The following is a 23,061-nucleotide window of genomic DNA, read 5'->3' as shown; positions in this document are numbered from 1 at the left end:
GAGGGAAACAAGGACCCAGGGGGCTCGTGGCAGCAACACGGATTCTGTGGGGAGCATGTCGGGGGAGAAGTGTGTCCTTCTGCTGATTTTCTTTTGGGACTCAAGAAAAGGGGATAGGGGGACAAGTCCCAGTGAGGCTGATGAGCCTTTTCACCCGCGGTTTCAGACAGCCAACAAGATGTGTCTGTCTTTCTCGAGTGCTACTGGTGAACATTCAGTTAAGGAGTCCTGCAAAACTCTCTATGTTTTTATTACCAACTGTGTATTTTTTCCTTTTTTTTTCTTTTCTTTTCTTTTTTTTTTCCTCCTTCTCTGCTTGTCACGGCCGATCCGCTGGCGCTTCCCCGTTAGCTGTTCTCGCTCCACTCTGGCACCATGCCCACGCCGTGCACTGAGTGGTACTGGTGGGGTGAGAGGGTTCGAGGCACTCCGTGCGAATAGAGGAACTCAGCGGGCTGCAAGCTGCTGGCGGGGGACTGGATGCCGCCCTGAGGTCCACACTGCCGCACAATAGGCTGGTGAGAAACCGAGCTTTGGTGCTGGAACATGCTGTGGGTGTCTCCTATCTGGGGGGACGTGTGGTTGGCCACACTGCCCAGACGGGGCATCAGCGGCCCGGAGGTGAAGTGGGCAGAGAAATGCTGGTAGGGTAACCTGTCCATGGGTTGCATGGCAGATACTGTGCAACTGCTGTAGGAGGGCACGCTGGGCCACGTGTTACAGCTGATGTCTTCCAGGCTGGGCACGGGGTCCGTGGGGGGCGCCGAGCTGGCGTACATGCACGCTTGCCTCTGGGCCGACTCAGTCCTGTACGACGTGTTCAGTCCCTGCTGCTGGGGGTAGCTGGAGCGGTAGAAAGGATCCTCTTCTGCCGGAGAGGTCTCCATGTAGGGCTTCTTGTAGGGATGCTCAGTGCTTGAACATTCCTCATCTGCCAGAGCGAGAGAGAGAAAGAGAGAGAGAGGGAAAAACCCTGGTAGCAAATCACACCATGGGCTAAATCTCCCGCTCCACCATCTGTCAGTGTCATCCTCCTTTTAGCGCAGCGGAGTCAATGCCAAGACTCCTCTTTCTCCTACCAGCATAAATCCAGAGCCCTTTCTTATCATCGCTCTGGATCGACCGTGCTAAAAAAATGAAAGGGGATTTGAGCCCTGTCTGCTGAACTGGGGTAACAGGGAGGGGATTAGTAAGGAGCTCAGGGGGGAAGGCGAGGCTAAAAGCTGTTGAAGGGATCCTGAGACTTGGTTCTCTTGGTGAACCCCCAAGCAAGACACCGTGTCCCTCGTCTCCTTTCAGCCACCAGTGCTTCCATCAGAAGAGCATCTCCTGCTGCAGATAGTCTGCGTCTAGCCGAGCTCTCCTCCCATAACTGAGCTAATTAAAGGCCTTTATGATGAGATACTTCCACAATAAATGGCACAAGATGGAGATCGCAATTTAAATCACCCTAGGACAGCATCAGTGATGGCGGAGTTGATATATTCAGATTCAGAGTGGAGATATTCAGATTTCAAGGGGTTTACGGCCCCAATCTTTAGCTGGGCACATTAATTCACTCAAGGCTTTGGGCTGCATGCTGAAGCCAAGAGTAACGAAAAAGAAAAGCGAAGTTCACAGCTAGGAACAGGCAGGCTCAGCCTGAAGAGCTTCGCTCTCCCCAGTATCCCAAGCTGAGGCCAACATGAGGAGGAGATAAACAATTTAGGTGAACTCTCCAGAGTGAAGCAAAATGAATATGCACTTATTTATTCATTCACAGGGTCATCAAATGAAATCCAGCTCTGCTGGAATGGATGGCAGGGTTCCCAGGGACTAGCACTTCACCGAGAGATTTTAAGGACAGCGAGGCAAGGGAAGGGGAACTTGTTCTGGCCCAGATTAGCTTTGCTGCTGCTTCAAGAGCAGAAATTTGGGTTCAGACAGAAAAAACATCTCACCTAAAGCCCAAGAAAGCTCAACACCCTTTCAACAACAGTAAAATCTGGAAGAACGTTGTAGGGAATATCCCTTTTCGGTTGCTTTAGCTAGTACATTCTGAGTCACAACATTTTTCATCTCCAAAATATAAAGAAAAAGAAACCATTCCACTAACAGACCTAAAACCACCTGCCACATAAGTTTCCAAGAAACACAGGTGTTTTTCCTATGCAGATCCAACTCTGAGTGGCAGCTTTCAGAAGGAGCCAATGGGCACCATGGCCACGTCTCATTGCCTGTAAACACGGGTGCTGCAGAGACTTTCCCCTTGGTGCCCTCTGACTTTATCTGCAATAACAGCTGCCAGTAATTTCAGCTGGAGAAGCGCAGTCCCATTAAACACTTTCTTCCTGACAAACATGAAACCTGGCTCCCCACAATGCAGAACCCTACAGCTAATCAATGGTTATCTTGCACTCTGGCTTTCTTTAGTTTAAAGTGAGTATGACAACTAAGCAATGCAATCACATCTTAAAAATAGCTGAAATGATACATAACTAGACATAAAAATGTATTACACCTCCCAAGCCCAGTGGGGTCCATGTTATATAGGAGCAGTGGAAAGGATGTAGTTTCCTGAAAGGCAGAGAGCTGGAAGCACTGGTTTAAGTTCCTTCCTGAACATGGATCTGTAACATGAGGTACATCTGGAATAAGAGCCCAGGCTCTAGCTTTTATAGACAGCTTAAAAGTTTTGGATCCCTCACCCACCACTGAGTTAGAAGAACACTAGGGTGGAAAAACAATGTCTTGTAAAATGAAGCATTGTTCTGCTAATAAAGTTTTCAGCATTAGACCGCATTACTCTGCTGGCATTAGAAGTCATTGGCTTGGGGTTTGACTGTTTATTTTATTTTTATTTTTTTAAATATACAAAACAGTCAAACTGGGTTTTTCCATTGTGCAGAAAATGTGCCTGACTTACAACCTGAGGTTGTGGATTTTTCCATTTAGTCCGGACGTCTTGCTCCCTGCGGCAGCCCGGCCAGGCAGAGCTGCAGTGACTTACAGATCCTCTTCCAGAATTCATCACAGGTGAGGAAAGAAAAACAAAAACAACTAGCATTTTGGGGAACCTTAGAGGTGCCTTTTCTTCCGTATACTCCAGTGCTTGCTCTACCAGCATCTCTAGGTCCAGGCTCTATCTGGCATTGCTCTACTGAAAAGGAAAAAAAAAAAGCCCCTTAAGAACACATTTTCTATTTTGTGTCCAGTTAGGGCCATCTCCACCTGCCCTGAAGCCTGGAAAGTGCATCCCAATGCCTTGATTCTCTTCCTAAAAGTCTTCTCAGCTCCTTAGTATAGCAGAGGATAGACTGCTCTGGGTTTGTTTCTTGACGCATGTTCCCTGACAAGCATTTCACTGTCTTTTTTCTTGGCACTTAGCCCTAGGATGATGGACACCTCCAAGAGATGCTGGCAGCCTGGGGAGATGCTCACCCATTCTCTACTTTTGTTGCTGCTGTTGGAAGCAAAGAGTGGTGATCAGCTCTTGTGACCAGCCACTCGATACTGTGCAAACCTCAGAAAGTAAAAAGTTCTGCCAAGCAGAAGGAAGCAGCCAGCACTTGGGAGAAGCTCCTCCAAAGTATGTCCAAGGAAAACGGAGCCTGCAGAATGGGGTGGAAACTGGCTCCCTCACAAGGAATTTGATGATCTATCTAATGAAGGAGCTTGAGAGAGAACATAAGCTGTTCCAAGATTTCCGGTATTTACTACTTCCAGCTGCGTTGTAAATACCACACAAATGGCTTTTTAAATGGAATTTTCCCGATTCCAAGATCAGGTCCATCCAGAGTGAAATGCAGACATGTAAAACCTCTGGACAGCAAGGTACGCTGAGCCCACTTCTCCCCTAGTATAAATTGGAGAAGCTTTTCCCAGTTTGCAACAACTACCTCCCTGGGACCCAAGACAATGAGGAAGGAGACCCGACTGTTTTGCTTTTTTAAAACTTGCCCACACTTCAAAGGCCTAACAGTGTGTTCATCTTGACACTGGGAAGAAGACACAATGGATCATTATCCACATGGCTGCTTTACCCATATAACAGAATCTCACACTATTCTAGCACGAACCCAAGTAGCCATTCGCCATGTGCAGAGCTGGCAAGGGTTGTCAGAGAAGAAAAGAAAAGGGTCAATCTGATGAAAACACGCTCCCCAAAAGAGTAAACAAGACCTGCTTCCTCAAACAGGAAATCTAAGATGCGCTGGGGCTGTGCCAGCTCGTTAGCAGGCATGAGGTTTGCAATATGTGATGGGCTGCATCACAGGGAAAGGTGACAGAAATGGTTGCGAGGCAGAAACACTCAACACCAAAGGCTGAAGTATCTTGCCAGTACTGCCTGCAGAGGAGTAGGAGGCACCTCCTGATGGGAGAGTAGGATGCCTGGACAAAGCGGCTGAAACTGCAGCTCCACAAACAGTGGAGCTCTGCAACAGAGCTGGGTGAGCACCAGGTGCCCGGGTATCTCCCCACCTTGCAGGAAGCCTCTGCTTCACCACAGCATCTACCTTGCCCCAGACTCCAACCTTCCTCGGCTGCATCTACCTCCAGCTGCAGCATAGCCCAAGCTTTGGACACCTTGCTGAGTCTCCTAAGGGTGGCAGGTCTCAACCTGCATGTCCTCCAAAGAGACCTCATAGAGAGGGTATCTGACTTGGCAGCCCTGGTCCTTCAGCTTCTTCAAGTCAAAGAAAAGCTAGGTGGGACAAGGAGAAATCAGCTCAGAAAAGACAGAAGTCTGTCCACCCCAGCAGTGCTTGTTCTTGAAGAGCAAGGGGAAAGGCACTGTTTTATCACCGCTAATGTCAGGAAAGCAGGAAAGATATGAAAGATGTATTCATCCCCATGGACAGGGTCATGTGCAAGCTAAGTGGCTCAGGGATACGGTCCTCACTGGTTGGAGCCGGTGGATGCTGCCACATTCCCTGTTCTCCCTCAGAGTGCCAACATGACAACTTTTATAACATCCCGAGGGAGAGGCTGTTCTAGTCGCCTCCTGTTCAGCATTACAAGCATCCCAGAAATCTGCCAAGTGGTTGAGATTGTGTAAGGCTGGGAGGGAGCAGAGGTTTAGAGGGATGACTTTTTACTTCACGGGAAGCCTGAGAGAAAGGATAACATCAGGGAAAACAAGTCCTGTTGCTGTAACTGGAAGTAGGGCTAAAATGAAAGACAAAAAGCAAGATGTCTGCTGGAAGGTCCTTTGGGGCTTCTCAGAGTACAGAGGTGAGAGACAGAGAGGTGGAAAACAAAAAGAATAAAGCAAAACTAAATGCTAAGCTTGAAAATCCTTATCAAGAATGGAGGCCACTAGGTAGGATACAGTTTTGGAGTTAATCCATCCTCTCAAGACCAATCTCTACGAAATGACATAAGCAATCTCTACACGGAGCTCCGATACGGTATTGGACAACTCATACCTTGAAGACCTTCTCCAGCCTTGGGCACATTCAGAGGGTGCCAGGAGCTGCAGTCCCCAGTATACCACACCATGATTATTCACAAAGCTGCATCTCCACACTCCTGCCCGGGCACCAGGAATTGCCAGATTTGGGATTCTGGGATACGTCCTTCCTTCTTTACCTAGAAGAGGACCAGCTGCTCGCTCAACCACAGAGGAGCCTTCACAGATAACACTCCCTCACAGCCCTGCTGCTCACCCATAATGTAATGCCCATATCAGATCTCTAGAGCAAATCCATCTTGCCTTGACAGCTAAGAACAACAGTCACCCACAAAGCTATATCTTTGTCTTGAGACACCAAAAAAATAGAGGAGGTTGAATAAGGTGCCTTTCAGTCGCTAGAATACAGACCTCTCCTTAACCAAGCTTAACCAAGACTTTCCCTCCTGATTAAAAGCAATGGAGGGAAATACTACAAGATGCCACAGCTGGAAGAAACAGTATCCAAGAGTCTATCACAGAAATCAGGAAAGGCATTTGTTACAGCAAGTAAAGACAACAGCTGGTCTGGAACCCAGCTGAATTGCCCTCTGCCCCAGCAAGCACTTGTCCATACCCACAGCCTTGCAGAAAGGAAATAATCCGCTTGAGGCAAATCCTAAACTGGCTGAAGGGGAGTCAATATGTTCAGGAAGCGAGTGATCCAAGGAAATCAATCAAATTTCCAAGCCAGGAAAAAAGTCAGATATGTATCAGGAGTGAACACACTGTTATTTTCTCTTTTTTTTGTTAGATTGTGAGGCTTGTTAGAAATTACACAGAGAAAGGTTAAAGTAGGAAAGTGGGAAATGTGTAAGGAAATCTCAATATTTCATTAAATTAAAAAAAAAAGTCTGGAAAAGAAGAAGAGGAAAAAGAAGAATGTTATGGATAAGATTATTTTCCCTAGTCCAATAAAGATCCTTGTTCGGTGCTAAAAGAAAGTGCCATGCTCAGTCTGAACTTGAGATGAAACCTTGGATTATGTTCCAATTTATCTGAACCGAACTGCTCATCTCTAGTTACTTTTTTTTTTTTAATTAATTTCACTTTGCAAAGAGCTTCTTGGCAGCTTACGTGGGCTCTCTGTTTTCCATTAACTTTGTGTTTCTTTTCTTTAAGCCCTGGTGGCTGTTTTCGATTTGCTGGATGCACGGGGAGGGGGAGAAGCGCAACACGGAGAGCAGCGACTCGGGCTCCCGAGACGCGCGGCTTCGCGGAAGAAGTCGGCGCTATCGGACAGGACGCTGCTTCTCTTTGATTAAAGCATTTGGCGGCTTTGATAAAAGGCCCTTAACTGCTTGTGCCACTCAAGCCATCGTGGAGATAACACGGGGCCATCGGCAGTGCAGACAAGGGCTCTCCTTGCCCGTCGCCCGCACTTTTGCAAGGGCCAGGCAGGCCAAAAGGGGCTGGGGAGCTTATTCCAGGGCAGATAGTCGTCTCTTCTGTGACAATAAGAGGAAGTGAGATAATTGGGGGATTGAGGGAAACCACCCATGGAGACACCACTTAGCGGGAATCCCAAAACTGGAAGGAAACCTCTGCTGATTCCTTATCGCTTTACAATGTGGAGGCGAATGATGAATTGCCCTGCGGTGCAGGGACATGCAGCAGCCCCACATTGGCCACGGGGTTTATTGCCATTCAGGCTGCCTTGTTTTGTTGAGTTCTTGCAAAGGGGAAGACGAGCGGTGAAAGCTCAGCTGGGACAAAGGAGCGTCGGGGCCAGATCTCGGGCAGAGGGACGCTAAGGGTGACCTGCTGTCCTATCACTAACAGTGAGAATTTGTGGGAGTCCATCTATGTCCTGCAAAGCTCACACCCACATTCACACTCTGCTGGGTGGATAGGGAGTAGCACAACCCACCTCCAATCTTGCAGGACACTCTGGGAGGCCACTGCTGCTCCCAATTCCCAACCTTGGAGCTAACTCAAGTCTACCATCACAGTTTCCAAGCACAGTTTTGGTACACCCTATATGAGTGCAAGGGATCCAGCCAACTGCAGGGGTTAGAAAATGATGCCTCTGTTTTCCATGGTTTGATTCAGTTTCACATCAGGAAAATATTAAAAATTCTCCATTTTTTATGACTCTATATGTATATATACATGCATGCATGCAGGATGAAACCATGTTCAGAGGATTCACCAAGGATGTGAGAAACCCGTGTTTCCATGAGCCCTCCCTGCCTCATCTGCATGGGGCTGCCAGCGCTCCCCACCATTCACTGCCTTCTATCATGTGCCTGTGCTGCAATTTGCAGCACCCCAGGGTTACATTACTAAAAATAATGCCACTGATAGGGCTAGGTGGGGAAGCAAGAAGGAATGTGCTGTTAGGAGAAATTGCTGAGGCTTTGGCATGTCTTGGTTCATCCCAACGCCATGGTGCAGGCCGATCCTTGTTAATCACTTCCCATGCAAAATATAGTCTAAATCCCAAGAAAAAGGAACTGCAGTGGGCTGTGCAAGCTCTCCTTCTTATCCCATAGGGTTGCACTCTGCCCTGCAAATTCCCTATTTTCTTCTGTGCGTCTGGGATGGGGGTGATCCAAGGCTTTTCCTATTTCAGTCCTATAAATGTCTGTGCATCTGGACATTCCCACTGCTTTGAGAGAAAAAGAGAGCGACTGCAAGCTGTTCCGTCTTTCCTGAGGGCAATTATCCCATCGATACTGTGGGACTTGTCATGCCAGGAGCTACTGGTCAGTTCGAGCGAAGCACTCAAAGTTGGAGCCCTCAAGCTGTGTCAAGGCAGGTTGCTCGCACCAGAGGAGAACGAACACAGCTAGATTTGCAGTCCTGTGCCCCGTTCATTAGACCAAGCCTTTAAACGGAATTGCTTTCTCTATTTGGACAAATACTTCCCATCTGCAAGACTCACAGTCCAAAACCACACAAAATCTAAGCTATCAAGGTATCTATACTTGCAGATTAACCCTGTCTGAGTGACTATGGAGATGGATAAGTCATCTTCATCTCTGGCACCAGTCATCTTCCTGAACGTGGATTCAACTTGGGTAAAAGGCACCGCCACCCCTCCAAGCCCAGGAAATGATAAGCGGTTTCAAGCTAACACCAATGATACAAGTTTTCCACCCAGCTCCTCCTGGGAGAAGCTGCCTCCTCCCAGTGCACAGCCCTCATCTTAAATGGTGCCACCATAAAGAGTGCTGGGACAGTCCAGCCTATGGGCAAGAGGAAACTAGGCACAACCGTGACAACCCTGTTGGGAAGGGGAAAGCCATCAAGCGGAGCAGGGATTCGCCAGCCTGACCTTTCCTCTTGGTGCAGTGGTAGATCTGGCTGTGCTCCTGGGAGATGGGGTATGGGTTGGCAGGCGGCAGCAGGTCCTGGGAGGTGCTCGACACCCCGTTCTCGCATTGATACTGGGAGCCCAAGTTGGAGGAGGCGGAGAGGACCCTGGTCTCGCCGCTGAACGGGCTGTGATTCGAGGACACTTTCTGTCTCACTGTGCTCCTGGGAACGACTGGGTACTCTTTACTGAAAGAAAAACAAGGCATAAAAGCAATTAATTAATAAATAGATGGGTGGATTAATAAATGAAAGCAGCACATTAGTGTCATGGTGTTTGTTTAGACTTCCAGGGAAATAGAGCCATGTGCCCAGGAGACTGCAGCCCTGTCACACTCCATCCATACAATGCTCTCTCCTATCCTGCTTTCCTTTAAGTATCTTTCTCTCTACATTTCTCCCTCTTCCACCATGACAGCTATTTTATACACATATATAGACATATATAGTTACGGAGAAGTATGAAACATCTTTTCCTTGCATTTCATGCTAGTTCTCATAAGTTACAGATATATGGTATATGCTTATGTGTGTAAAAAATAATAAAGACAAATAATTTCAAATTTCTACCAAGTTGCTTAGAGGGAACCAGGTTAACTTGGATATGGATTAAATATTTAGGTTTACTTTTTCCCTTTGCAGGAGTTGTTCCCGTTCCTTTTCCCCAGCCTCTGCCAGTCTGGCTGTTCTTGCATGGGAATCACTGAACTGGAGAACAAGCAATATCCCAAAGTGCCCAGAGAAGAGAAATAAATAAATCGCCAAACCAGATCCATGATCCTGGACCAGATCGCATGACTCAGAGGAGCTGGACCAGAAGGGTGAGCACTGGTGGAAAGTCTAGGTTGCTCCTTTTTCCTGAAATCTGGTTTAAAGCAGTGCTTTGCCAATTTTGGCTAGAGATCTCCTCTCCTACAAGACCTGACGTTCTAAAATGCATTAAGAGTAGGTAGCACCGCAGCATCACAGGGAAATGCCATGGGTACCAGGCTCAGAGCAGCCAAGAACCAGAGTCCAGATTACAGCACGAGCATTCTTCTTTGAGGTTAAAACCATTGGACCAAGCTGCCTTTCAGGTATCTTACTCACCCCGTCAAAGCTTGTGTTCTGGAACAGATCCTTAAATCTACCTTGAGCTGACTTGCCTGGTCCTATACACATGGAGGAGGAATCTCTGAATCCTGTCTGATTAGGCTCCTTAGAGAAGACCTATCGCTGTAGCAACTCAGAAGTTATTTACAAAATGTAACAATACCAATTATAGAAACCTACTCACAGCAAGGAGCTTTCATCCAAACCAACACTGTGATGGCTGCCAGAAACATTAGCAACTGAGTTGTTTTGGAGGGGAAACTCACCCAGGAGCTCAAAACCAAATAAATGTGGCTCTCATTGAGCCACACAAGCTTTCCAAACCCCAGGCATGGGGGTATGGTCAAACGGTCTATTCCAAAGATGGGGCTTCTTGCCCTGTAAGCCCAACTGCTCCTCCTCACAGGGACAGACAGGAGCTCCACCTGCTTGAGACAGTGACCACACAGCTTTTTCTCTAGAACCAAACTCTACATTGTGCATGAACAACAAAAGAACAGATGGGGATGGAAGCAGAGACTTGTCCCTCCCAATACACAATGCACCAACAAATGTCAGAGCATGAGGTGGGCTCCAAAGAGGACCTAACAGTCTGTGGACACCCAAAAAATAGAGTTTGCCCCAGGAATACCTGTTGAATGGCAATTTCTGTGACTTCGAAGATAAAGAGCCACAACCTTCAAACCTCCTTGAAGATCTTCAAGCTTCATAGGTGGTAGGAGATCTCCCAATCCTGCCAGACCATATTTTTGTCCTGCCTTCTCCTCTGCTCTACATGGAGCCTCGTGAAAATGGGAATCCCACCCCCACATTCCCACCACACTCCCAAGGAGATGAGCTGCAGAGAGCTGACAAAGGAACCTTTCCTTCTGTATTTCTACCTTTCTCTTCCTTATGGTTACTGATTCTAGCAAAGATATTTCTTTGTTATTTTCTAAAGCAACACTCATCTTGAAACATTTCTGTATTTGCCTGAGCGCACATAATATGCAGTATGCACAGCTACCATTTTAGATAGTCCTTTGGTCTTTGGGGAGGGGGGAAAAACATTAAAATCTGACTTAGACGGGCAATATAGGCAATTGTCTGCACAGCAAGGAAGAGGCTGTTGTTGATGGGCCAGAATGCAAGTTTCAGTTTTAGATGGGGTGTTAATGGACCACATTTTTTGCATTAAAAATCATAAAATTAGAAAAAAAAATAAAAAATAAAAAAGTTGGTTAGAGAAAGAATTTACAAGGCAGGAAGCTGTCACTGGTCTATTTAAAGTCTGCTGGAGGGCTCATGATGAATATTCCATTTCCGTAGTTTGTGTATTACAATAGCAGAAAGGGCTGCCGAGGAAGAGCGGAGCAGCATCGTGCAAGGTGCTGGACAGTCCCTGCAGAAGCAGATGCTGAAGGGCCACCCAAAAAGGATCTTTGCTTCCTACCTGAAAGGTGGGCAGCTAAGATCCATATAGACAAAGGGACTTGTTCCATGTCACATGGGAAGCTTGTGACAAGCTTGTAAGTGAACAGTAGATCCAGGCAGGCTCCCTCACCATTTGGACAACCTACCTCTGAATTTGACCAGAGGCAATGAGGGAAAGGCTGTAGGGAGGCAGAAACCCTGCAGGACCCTCTCCGTGAGCCACCTGCATGAGAGACACGTGAGAGACCAGCTGGAGGGAAATCACCTGCCACAGCTCCAGGAATGATCCCTTGGAGAGAGGAGCCTGATGCCCCTGTGTCCTCCAGTGCAAAGACCAGACTCTGTCAGCAAGGGACCAGGAATGCAAGGCTGTGCTGCAAGCCACCTTACATTGGAGAGACCCCACGTTCTCACCAAGAACCAAGAGTCCTGGCACCAGAGAAGAGCCACAAGTTGTATCTATCCTGTTTGGGAGCAGGGAAAAAATATTTGGGGAAAGAAATCTGGGATGATCTGGAAGATGATGACACATTCACGACACACTCTCCCTTCCCAGACAAGTGACGCAGTCACATGACAAACTATGGAGCTTTATACAATCATTTTTCATGGCTCTATAAAGACCATTTATGCCACAAATTCATATCTACCAAGGGATTCAAAGAGAAGAATTCAAGAAGGTTTTGTAATCTCAAAGCTTAAAAGATCATTGGTCTTGCAAAACAATAAGAGTCCATGGAAAATAATAAATCTAGGTCTTCACAGAGTAGCATCTAGTCCACTTTCTTGCTAATCACTACATTATAAGCAGTAATTTTCAGCTTTTTTTTAATACGATAATGCAATAACCTTGTTTAAAATCTCTTCAAAGGTCCATAGATTATAAACAGTCTTTGAATTGAAATATTCACTCACTACTGGCCCTAGGCAAATGGTTTTAGAAGGTGCTTCTGATACTCTTGCAACAAAACAGTATACATCAAGGCTCTTCTGAAGTATTTTTGCCATGAGCTATAGTAATTCAGAAGAGCTAATAAATGTCAAACCCCAAGGATCAAATTGGTGTCCTTCTGAGGTCAAGATGAGGCATGATATGGAAGAGGATTTCTCCATCGCTAGCTGCTGCCATGATTTCATAGCATCCTTCAAAGCACTTAAGCTGGACATCTAAGTCTTGCTCATGATGGTAATTATTTTAAAATCTGAACTAAGGTATATCAGTCAGGATGGGAAAAGTGGCCAAATACAGCAATTTCCCTATGCTGTCATGAGATTTAAACTGCTCCCTGGTCAGTCACCACATATAAACAGGATATATGCTTGCTATCCTTTCATCCCTGTCCCCTCCATCTGCTCAGCACCCAAGGGTTCTCTGGTGCAGCATCAGACCCTAATTCCAGATGTGCAAACATGGCTCAAAGGCAACTGATTTTATATTTCCCAGGCCACCAATTGTTGTCCTTCCTGCTGAGACTAGGGAGTGAGAAAGAAATGGAAGTCGGCCACAAAAGATATAGAAAGAGGAAGAGAAAAAAAAAAAGTGACTGGAATAAATATACCATCTCCCAGGAAAAAAATAAACCAGAAAACAATTGTCAATTGTCAATGTGCATTCATTTCAGCTTATTTCCAGCAGATTGTAATAAAAAAGAACAACTCTCTAGAGACTGTCTGGAGAGACTGAACTGGATAATCTACAGTGTGAGAGGACTCGCTGGGAGAGAAACTACTGAGTACTTCATTCAGTCTTACCTCAAATCAAATATAAGTTCTCTCTGCATGGGGACTGCAGACCAACCCCACAGAAAATAATACCCTAGACTGAATGTCTAGGAAAAGAAGTCAAAACATCCACTGAGAAATACAGAAGACAGTTCACAGCAGTGCACTGCTCCAGTCTATCAAGTGTCCCAACCTTCTTGCCAGCATGTGAAGGGATCCAAAAATGCTGGGCTCCCATAACTCATTGTAATGCACAGTTCACGGGAATCTAAGAACCAGCGGTGAAAATGCAAAAGAGTCTGTCATTATCAGGCAAGCAAAGCACTAGATCCCAACAGACATGCAGCGCTGCCTGTGTTTGGAGAAAGAGAAACATGAGAGGAGACTGAAAATGAATGTGGTCCAACAGAGGCAACATCCATCTGCACTGATGCTGGGCTGAGCTTCTGCAGATCAGTTCCTGCTGGACAGATCCTCCAGCAGGAAGGACAGTGGAGGAAATTGCAGCTGATCTAAGTTCCTTGAGCTGCCTCTCTCTTGTAAAGAGCTGTAGAGACTCTCCAGTGAAATCCAGAGTCTTATTTTGGATTTCATCTGAATCCCATTAAAATCTATAGAGCGCAGTTCAAGACTACAGTTTCCACTGGGACTTTGACCAGGAAACTTTCCTCAGGGATCAGTTTGCTGGAGGAAAGCATCATCACTCCAGCAGATGTTGCAACTCGAAGTTCCACTCTGAAAATGTTTCAGACAGCTTGTAGCTCTTGGGAAATTTCAATGACAGAACATGGGAAATTAAAATGGATAAAAAGATAGAATGAGAAGATGCAATGAGGGCAAGCTCATCTGCGGTGGACTGAAACCTGCTTGAGTTAAGCAAGAATAGGTCTATCTACTCAACAGTAGGTCGGCATGCCAGAGTAGATGACTTGGGGGAGTCCAATCCATTTTACTGGCACCCAAACAAACACCATCATCCCATTATGCCAGTTCTGAATCATAGTACTAACTTCATATCCTTTGAGTATGGCCCAGATTCTGCTCTTAGTTACATTGGCAAAAATTTGGAATAATTCCATTGGAGCCAGGAAGATTACTGTGGATCAATGCCAAAGACAGCAAATATGGCTCATGATCTTTGACAGAGAAAGCATATACATAATGTCAAACCTACACAGCTGCTCTTTTTCTGTTGAGTGCATCATTCTGCATCTCCATGACACTTTGAAAAGGCCCAAAATATCCATTAAAGGAGCTAAGAGCCACCCTTTCTTGTAATTGTCTTCCCACTCAAGAGCTTTCCCAATAAGGAGCTTCAAGGACTAATTGCATTAGTCTGGGTGAACAGTAACTAGGGCCTGGCCTTTCAGAAGCTCTTCAGCACCCATAATAAGAGCTGAAGACAATGGGACTTACAGATGATCAGCAAAAAATTAGTAAAAGCGTTAACAGAATTTCTCTTTCATAGCTCTCTAGACCCAGACCCACAAACACTTCTCCCCTGCTGTCTTTTGGCAGTTGCAATTAAAAAAAAAAAAAAAAAAAATGTGACTTGCACGCAACTCCCCCAAATCACTCAGTAGCTATGGTTTATTAATACAACTCCATTGACTGTCGTGCATGGCGAATTCTAAGGGCAAAGTCGACACTGGCATCTGCAATGCAGACCTCATCGCCTCTCCCCATAAACTTCACCCTCTGGATTTCTCCTGAGTATTCTGCTCTTGCTCTCCACACCAAATCCCCCTTGGCACAGACCAAAGTCCTAAGCAGAGACAAAAGGAATTCTTACAAGACAGTAGGGCAAGAGATCTGAGATTTGCCTAAAATTTCCATCATCGCAGCTACATAATTTTTACCTGATTTATGTTTTTCAATTTCAGCTAGACCACAGGATACAGATGCAGTATAGCTCACATCCCTATGCACATTTTCCTCTAAAATGATTTCCCCCTTTCCCCAACCCAACCCCCCGTCTTTTTTTTAGATCAGGGAAATAACAAACTTGATCTCATACTTGGAAACCTGAAAACTTAAGAAAGTGTGTTGTCCACAAGCACACATTCTGTCAAAAAAAAAAAAAAAAAAAAAAAAAAAAAAAACTTAAGGGTACCTTAAAAACTTAAGGTACCTTGGGAAGAAATGGAGATCAAACATGTATCAGAAATTTGTGTTCACTGACATTTGAATCTTTCTGGACTTTGTGTCTCTTCTTTTTGAATGAAATCATCTATTACTGAAAGGCTTAATAACACTCCTGCATGAAAATTTCTACCTGGACGGATCAATTAGCCTTTCTTCCAAGAAACCGAAGAAAAAAAAAAAAAAAAAAAAAAGCCAAATCAACTTATGGAGTTATGGAGACATGCAAAGGAGCAAAGGACATGCTTGAAAACACATCCATCCTGCAAAGCTCGTGCCTGCAGAGGACATTTGAGTAATGTGTTGCTCTTGCTTGGCTGCAGTGCACCAAGTCATGCAAAGGCGGAGGGAAACGTTCTCAACAAGGCCCTTGAGACCTAGCTCTTAGCTCACCACTGGCTCAGAAAGTTGTCTTTCCCTCTGTCCCCACCATTTGCCAAAGGGTAGGTGTTCAACAAACGAGTCATCAAGCCAAGACTCCACCTAAGTCACCTAAGCCCACTTCTGCTGCACCTCACTGCAGGACCTGGCCTGAGTCAAGGGAAATCATTTTGGACCCAGCAGACCGGTTTCCCTCCTGTGTGGGAATTCTCTGGCAGACTAAAGGTCCAAAGAGACCATCAGAGCAAGCCAAGTGAGAATCATTTTGCCTTGCATGGGATTTAGCTAATTTTAGGTGTTTAAAAGCCACTCATCTGTTTAAGCAAATCATTTAGACATCTTCTGTGGGTGAGACAGACACATAAGGGATTACTCTCCTCTCCTGAATACAGGTATGATGAACTGCTTTCCCAAAAAAGAGCTCAGTTTGCAGGCATTACTTCTAGATGGCATCTTCAGCTACTGCATCCACTCCCAGGCTCTGGTGAACACAGGAACCTGCAGGATTAGTGCTGTGAATGTGTCTTCACCTACGGACACACCTCTGCAGCTGCTCCAAGGTCCAGGTGTTGGGGCTGGTTTACATTTTGACCATGCGTGGAGGCAGCTTTCATGAAAACAAGGAAACCACCAAGCAGCTCTTGCACCCACCAGAGTCAGTCCCACCTCCCAGCTGGGGTTGGCGTCTCCCAGGTTTGCTGTCAAGTCTGAAATATGCCTCCAATAATCCTACACAGGGAATTAGGAAACATTCCAGCTCCGAATAAAGAAAGGTGCTTAGGCTTTCCTCGGCATTCGGAAAATTCATTCTTTCTACGGCTGCATTCCCTAATGAGATGATCAGTGACCTGATGAATGTTAGGTCACCAGTTTCCGGTACAAAATGCTGTGCACTGTTTTTTTAGAAGCGTATTTTTTCCAGCTACCTTTTTTTTTCTACAGAGAAGCAAGCGCACTAAAAATATATCCAGTCAGGTTCTCTGAGGGCATAAATAGATATCATTCCACTGAAATCAGGCTAGAAATACCAATATATGTCAGCTAGGGAATGAGTCCATCGTTAGGAGAACAACTTCACTATATAGGCACACATACACACATTTATACAGAGAAATTATATAAATATGTACTAAAATATAATTATATGAAACATATATAAAGCCACAAAGGTAGGTCATAATTCCCTGATATATATATAAAATAAAGAACCATTCAGGATTGAGTATATATAAATTATTTTATATGTTTTTATATTTTTAATATATAGTATATATTCATATATATCTACATAAAACCCACAAAGGTGGGAACATATCTTGCTAATATTTCCAGCCTTGAATGGGTCTTTATTTTAATAGAACAACTATATCCTGCTCTCCTTTAAAAATGGCATCTTTGTAAAAGTACAGAGTTATTTCTATACTATCTGTACAGAGGATAAGTTATTTGGGACGTGAGCATCAGAAACTATCCTCCAAAGTCCCTCTGTGTCTTTTAACCCTTTCAACCACTTCAATCCTGAGCACGCACGTATTTTTATATTCCAAGTGTTTCTGCTCTCTGTATCATCAACTATGACCGCAGGCTTGCATAAAAATGCCAAGCAATTTTTAGCACAAGTTCAGCATGGCTAGGTGCCATGCTCTTCGTATGGCATGAAACGCTTCTAATAGTCTTCACTGTTTTACCTCTTCCCTCCCCCTCCAAAACCCCTGTGATGAATGTAAGCCTTCACATCTCTCCATTGACCATGATGAAAGGGTAGTTTAACAGCAAAAATGTGTGGGGACATCATTACGCAAGTGCCAGTAGAGGCTGAGGGGCTGGCATAGAGGGGAGAGAAAAAAAGGAAAAAAAAAAAAAAAAAAGAAGTTATTTCAAGTGGTAGCACACCCAATAAATAAATAAATAAATAAATATTGGCTTGTTATGCCAAGATCTGTGCAGTCACTGGAAACTGCAGGCAGGCAGGGAACACAGGGCACATTCAGAAGACCACAGAGATGATTTAGAATGAGAAGAGTAAGTGTTATATATATCTCTATTTATTGGCTTTTCTGGGCATGAGCCTGAACACTTTTGTACATAGGGGAACGTTTGCCCATCTGAGTAAGCTTATGGATATAAGCATTTGCAGGATTACAGGCATTATTTGTTGCCTGCCAGTGCAATTTGCCTGGCTATGGAAAGCCATATTCAGGTCACCAAATAAGGCAACTAGAAGAGACTTTCTGTACTGACATCTGAATTCAAGCCTGCAATGACCACCTACAGCGTGGAGCTGTGAGATGCTGGCTCCTCGGTCAGAGAGGAGCCTTAAAACAGAAGGTCAAAATACAGATCCCTACAGTTCTCCATCGAGAGCAAGCTCCCCTGGTCTCGGAGAATACGGGATCTGAGGGACACCTGCCTTACTGTATAGGAAATGCTCTATTGAGCACCTACATCTCTCTTAGCTATAATCATTGGTATGGCATTTTTCCTGAAAAAAATCTGCACTGGGAAATAACCTGATGCATGGATGTAGTTCCAAGTTAAATAAAAGGCATGAAGTTAATTACTGGCAAGACCCGATATTTATAAAAGGACTTTAAACGGGATTTAGGCTGAAGTTGCAGCTTAAATCCGAGAAGTCCTATTCAGCCACCTGGCCCTGAAGATCCCAACATATTCTAATAGCTTCCTTCGTTGACCTGAAACCACTCTGTGCACATCCAGAAATGACCAGGTAGGCACCCCACTTCTGCCAAAGACCCTCCAAGAGCCACAAACAACATAACATAGCGCTATGGTCTCCAGAGGGATTGGAGCATCCTTAGCAAGCCTCCTCTCAAGAACAAGGCAATATGAGCTTAACCCGTTTGTCTTTAGAGCACTGCCACATGAGGAACTTATAAAGTTCCTGAGGCCAAAAGGACAACCCACAAGTAAGATCCTGCCTCTGTATCCCATCACCTAAGGCAGTCACCTTGAAGTAGAAAGCCCTGGATTTTGACCCCTCAATCTTGATGATATTTCAGCAGTTCAACTTAAAATGCACAAACAGATGCCAGAGATGGGACCCCTGCTAGGTTCTTGCTTAGCTCAAGCCTCAAGTGGCATACAAAGCAAAACAAGGCTGGTTCTGATGGTCCGGAATGGGTTCCCAAAACAGGGGCACGTGTTACCTCTGCATCCTGGACATCCTGTGGAGCTCCATGTCGTCACTGCCACGGAAACCTTTCGCAAAGGGGTTGTTCTCAATCTTTAACTGGGTGATCTGAAAGGGAGGAAATGGAACGGATTCGTCAAAAGTCCATGGCAAGGCCTGAGAGAGTAAGGATACTGTTTATTAAACCCAAGCCAACAGTTGTGGGCTCTGGGGAACAACCTTCAGAAACACAAGTCATCCATATACTATCCCAGCTGAGCTTTCCTCTAGCTCTTTCCACTGGGAAGAAATAAATCTCTTATTAAACACATTTCACTTCTCTCAGATTTGTTCCATTACTAACAGGAGTGACAGTACAAAAATAAATAAATAATCAAATAACAAAAGCCACCACCAACAGGCATTTCTCCTCAGTGCACAACTGTAACCAAAACCTTGTAGCTCAGGCTCTGGATCCTTTCACTCGGAGTGGTAAAGCCCTTTCTGTATTTCAGGACATCTATGTTTACTCCAGGTGCCTTGCATGCCACACACTTCCCCAGTGAACTCCATACCTGCAAGCACTGCATCTCTATTAACTACATATAGCGAATTTCCAGGGAAATTCCAGGTCTAATCATCATGTCCCGGAGGAATTTTTCTCTCACCGTTAACTCCAGAAGGAACTAAGGAGTACTAGCTTTCTTACTTTTCTTACCTTAGTATCTGAAGCTTGTTGGGAGGAACATTCCCCCAGACACCCAACTTTGGTGCTCTTACAACATTTTTAAGTAAACAACTAAAGCAGCTAGTGTTAAGAAACCACCTAAAGAAATACTCAAAGATGTGCAGTCTTTTCCTCCATCCATCTCTCCTTAAAGACTCAGGTGAGAAGGGTTTTTCAAGCCAGGGTTTGATGTTTAAGCAAATGTCATATGGGGGCTCCTGCCTATGGACAAAGACGATTACTAAGTATACCACTCCAGATATCAACATTGTAAAAACTCACTCTGCTGTTTCCAAATTTGCTGCTAATTCTTTGATGGCTTTATATGGCAGGACTTAGATCAGGTGTGATCTATCTACATTGCCGTGAGTGCCAGTCTCAAACCAGTTGCTCCTCCAAGCAAAGACAACACAAGCTCTCTGTTGGCTCATTCAACAGAAACACAGCTCTGAATCCACTCTGATATGAAACAAATCTGTCTGTGTGCGCAGATCTGGAGTTAACAAACAGGGAACCACAACCTTGGTGCAAGAGAAGAGAACAGGTCTTTGTAGAAGGTCCCTTACCACCCTTCAGCTTCCTTTGAAAACTCAGTAAGATGAAGGAAGCTGTTCCCTTTTATCCTGTTCTCTATAACTGCCTATTGGTCAGAGTACTCAGCCAGGAGAGCCACTTCCACTCCACTTGTGCCCTCAGAGCACTTCACACTCTCATTGCATTTTACGGGCAATCACTGTCCTTCTTTCCTACTGAATTTGGGCCAATGGGAAGGAAGAGCTCAAGACTAATGGCAGGAGAGCAGAGCGAGGCTCATGTGCGTTAAGCTAAGCACACACAACTGAACCCACCTCTTTGCCAAAAGTCAAAGGGAAAATTCTGGCTCTGTTAGTGTCAACAACAAAACGCTCCAGGTTATCTATTTTGCTATTTCTTGTCTTATGACTTTATAATTATTTTCTCTACAAAGGCCACTGGTTTATTTGCTATTTGGCCTAATTTAGTCCCAAATCTCACACAGAGACCCAATCACCCAGACCCTTGCCCCTACAGGCATTCCCATTAAACCATAGCCTAATTTAGTAAACACAGCACTGTTTTGTTTTTTGTGGGTTTTTTGGCTTTGTTTTTTTTTTTTTTTGCTCACACATTTCAGATTTCAAAGAGAAGCATGAACAATCAATCTATTTGGTCCTATTTGCCATTTGAGCTGCTCTCTTGCAGTAAAACAGGGGTACGTTTTATAATTAAAAACCCCAAATAATTAGACAACCAGCTGTGTATTTTGCAAAGAGTAAAACCTGCCTATCGGTTTCCACCAGAGAGGTTGTGGCACCTATACAATGAATAATGGGCATTATTCAGTGCTTTGAATGTTTGTGCTATTTAACTTGCATTTGAAACACACTAAATGTATGAGCTGTCCTCCTTTGCCTAACCCAATGGCAATATTTGCTTGCATAAGCGAAGTCCTTCACTGAGTGAGTATTGGCACCAAACTACAACCGTACAAGGCCTGGATTCATCCCAGCCTAACCGTAGACATGTTAATCAAGGCGCCTGCGTTAGGAACTTTGTCTCCCGGCGTTCCCATTAGAAGCAAGGTGGGGAGATGGGAAGTGCCAGAGGGCACCGGGGCTCTGAGCTGGTAAAATCGCCTTCAGAGGTCCCCACCACCCTTGGTTCACCAAAGAGGGAGCCACCAACAACTAGTTCCCTCATTTAAGAACCCCTGCTAAATGGCTTATTTGAGGCAGGATGAATCAAGCCTTTAATCACCTACAAAGAACCAGACAAAATATCATTTGGGACCTTCAGCTTGCAAACACTTGGCTTTACGAGCAGAGAAATCTCTTAACTTTCACTGGGAACACTCTCATAGACAGCATTATGAACTTACTTCTTGGTAGCAGAAAGCCCTAAGTGAAGTGCAACCAACTCCAACGGCCTTAAAATTAGGGATATGCTAGATTGAAGGTGTCTGGAAACCAATGACTACACTAGGTCTTAAAGTAGGTCTTTGGCGTATTTTACATGGATTGCACCAGAAGCTTTTGGATCAAAGTTTCCCTACATGAGTCTCTTGTGCCGCTTATGGTATCAGCCCTAGTACAGAGCCCAGAGAGTCCAAACTCAGTTTAACAGAAGTACACAGCACAAAAAAAGAGTAAGGAGAGAAAACTGGTGAATCTCTGATTTAAAAAACAGCCAAGGGAAAATATTTTGTTTGGGTTTTAATTTGTTTGTTTGTTTTTGTTTTTTTGTCTGACTTGTAAACTATTTCAGAGGTGGAAAAGCACACAAATGGGTGGAAATTACCTTCTTCTGAATCACCTTTGCCATAGTGAAACTCAGTTTAATTGACTTTAACTCATTTGGGGAGAGTGGGGGGAGAAAGGGGGCAGAAAAATCTATCAGAAAGTCAAATGACAATTACATCATTAAAAATAAAAAATAATAATAAAAAAGAGAGAGAAGAAAAAAAAAAGTCCTGTGAAGTCATTAAGACGGAGTGCCTAGGGCTATATTATATAGCAAAGCTTCAATAAAACTGTAGGAATTTGTGTATTTCTTTGTAACTAGAAGAAACTGATGGCAAAGTTAGCTTCTGCGCACTGATTTTTAAGACCAATGCAGGCCCTTCTAAGATAGGAGTTTTCTGGAATGAAGCCTTACAGACTTACACTTTTCACTTCTTGTTTGACCTATGGGTTCCTCTTCACTTTAATGGGAAGCGACAGTTCCCAACGAGAACTCAGCGCAGCTCCTCAGCACTCCTTTCTCTGGGCTAACTGACCACAAAGCAGCTCAGCTGAGACATTTCCAAAGGCATCTTTAAATCCAGCATGATAAAATGTAGTTTTTCATCTAGTTTATTCAAGGAAATATAACTTCTTTACTCTCCTTACACAGCCATATAGTTTTATACGTGTGTAAGTGTGTCTCTAAGCTATGTATATCATTATGCCCAGAGTCAAAATTACTGCTTAGTATTGTATTTATCAAACACTTGCTATAATAAGATTTCTTAAAAATTGTTTATAACTTTGCTAAACTTTGTTAGGGATGAAATGTTCCATGCCAGATGTCTGTCCTAGGCTCACTTATTATTTATTTATTTTACTATCAGTCAAGCTGGTCCCACGTTTTTAAAGCACTACAGCTAAGGGAAAATACACTGCTCTGACCCTCTCCAAAACTCTTAAGAGACCTTTTGTACAACTGCTCCAAAGGCCAGGCATTTTGGAAACAGATCTTCATTTTTCACAAGGAGGGGACCTTTGCTTCTGGGATCTTGCTGGTGACAATCTGGCCCATCCTGAAAAATTAACAGTCTGAAGAAGGAAAAGCAGAAAAAAAAAAATAAATAAAAATAAATGTGATTAAGGCCACCCTATTTAGCAACGTAGAGGTGATTCCCATCTGGGTGACTCCATCTGGGACTCAGCTGAAAGTAGTTGAAAATACAGAGCCTTTTTCTTCTAGCACTCACACACCCCAGGTGGAAACTGAGGAAGCCAAACCAGAGCAGTGGGAAGCTGAGCACTAGAGGAGGACAAGGTGCCCACTAAGGCCATGCCAAACAGAACAGCCGAATGAGGAGCCGGGATTCCGAGCTGGAGGGAAAGGCCAGGGAAGGGGGGCAGCTGGCAGGATGGGAGAAGACACTGAACCTGGAAGCCAGTGGAGGAAATGGGAGGGACTGGA

At 44.6% G+C, this 23,061-nt stretch overlaps 1 protein-coding gene across 1 annotated transcript in view; it reads right to left on the bottom strand.

The window, feature by feature from the left end:
- Positions 1-266: 266 nt before the first annotated feature.
- TBX5 (T-box transcription factor 5) overlaps positions 267-23,061 on the bottom strand; it is a 34,744-nt gene continuing 11,949 nt past the window's right edge. Inside the window, exons 6-8 of the mRNA XM_010218070.2 lie at positions 18,667-18,758; positions 8,712-8,938; positions 267-931 (exon numbers count right to left, since the gene is read on the bottom strand). Of these exons, the coding sequence (XP_010216372.1) occupies positions 348-931; positions 8,712-8,938; positions 18,667-18,758 (903 nt within the window). The 3' untranslated portion in view covers positions 267-347. The remainder of the gene's footprint in view (positions 932-8,711; positions 8,939-18,666; positions 18,759-23,061) is intronic.

Source organism: Tinamus guttatus, unplaced genomic scaffold (genome assembly GCF_059628265.1).
Source record: "Tinamus guttatus ecotype Peru unplaced genomic scaffold, ASM5962826v1 Tinamus_guttatus_pri_ptg000459l, whole genome shotgun sequence".
NCBI classification, from domain to species: Eukaryota; Metazoa; Chordata; class Aves; order Tinamiformes; family Tinamidae; genus Tinamus; species Tinamus guttatus.
The sequence above is the reverse complement of the archived record's forward strand: the minus strand, read 5'-3'. Positions and strand labels throughout refer to the sequence as shown.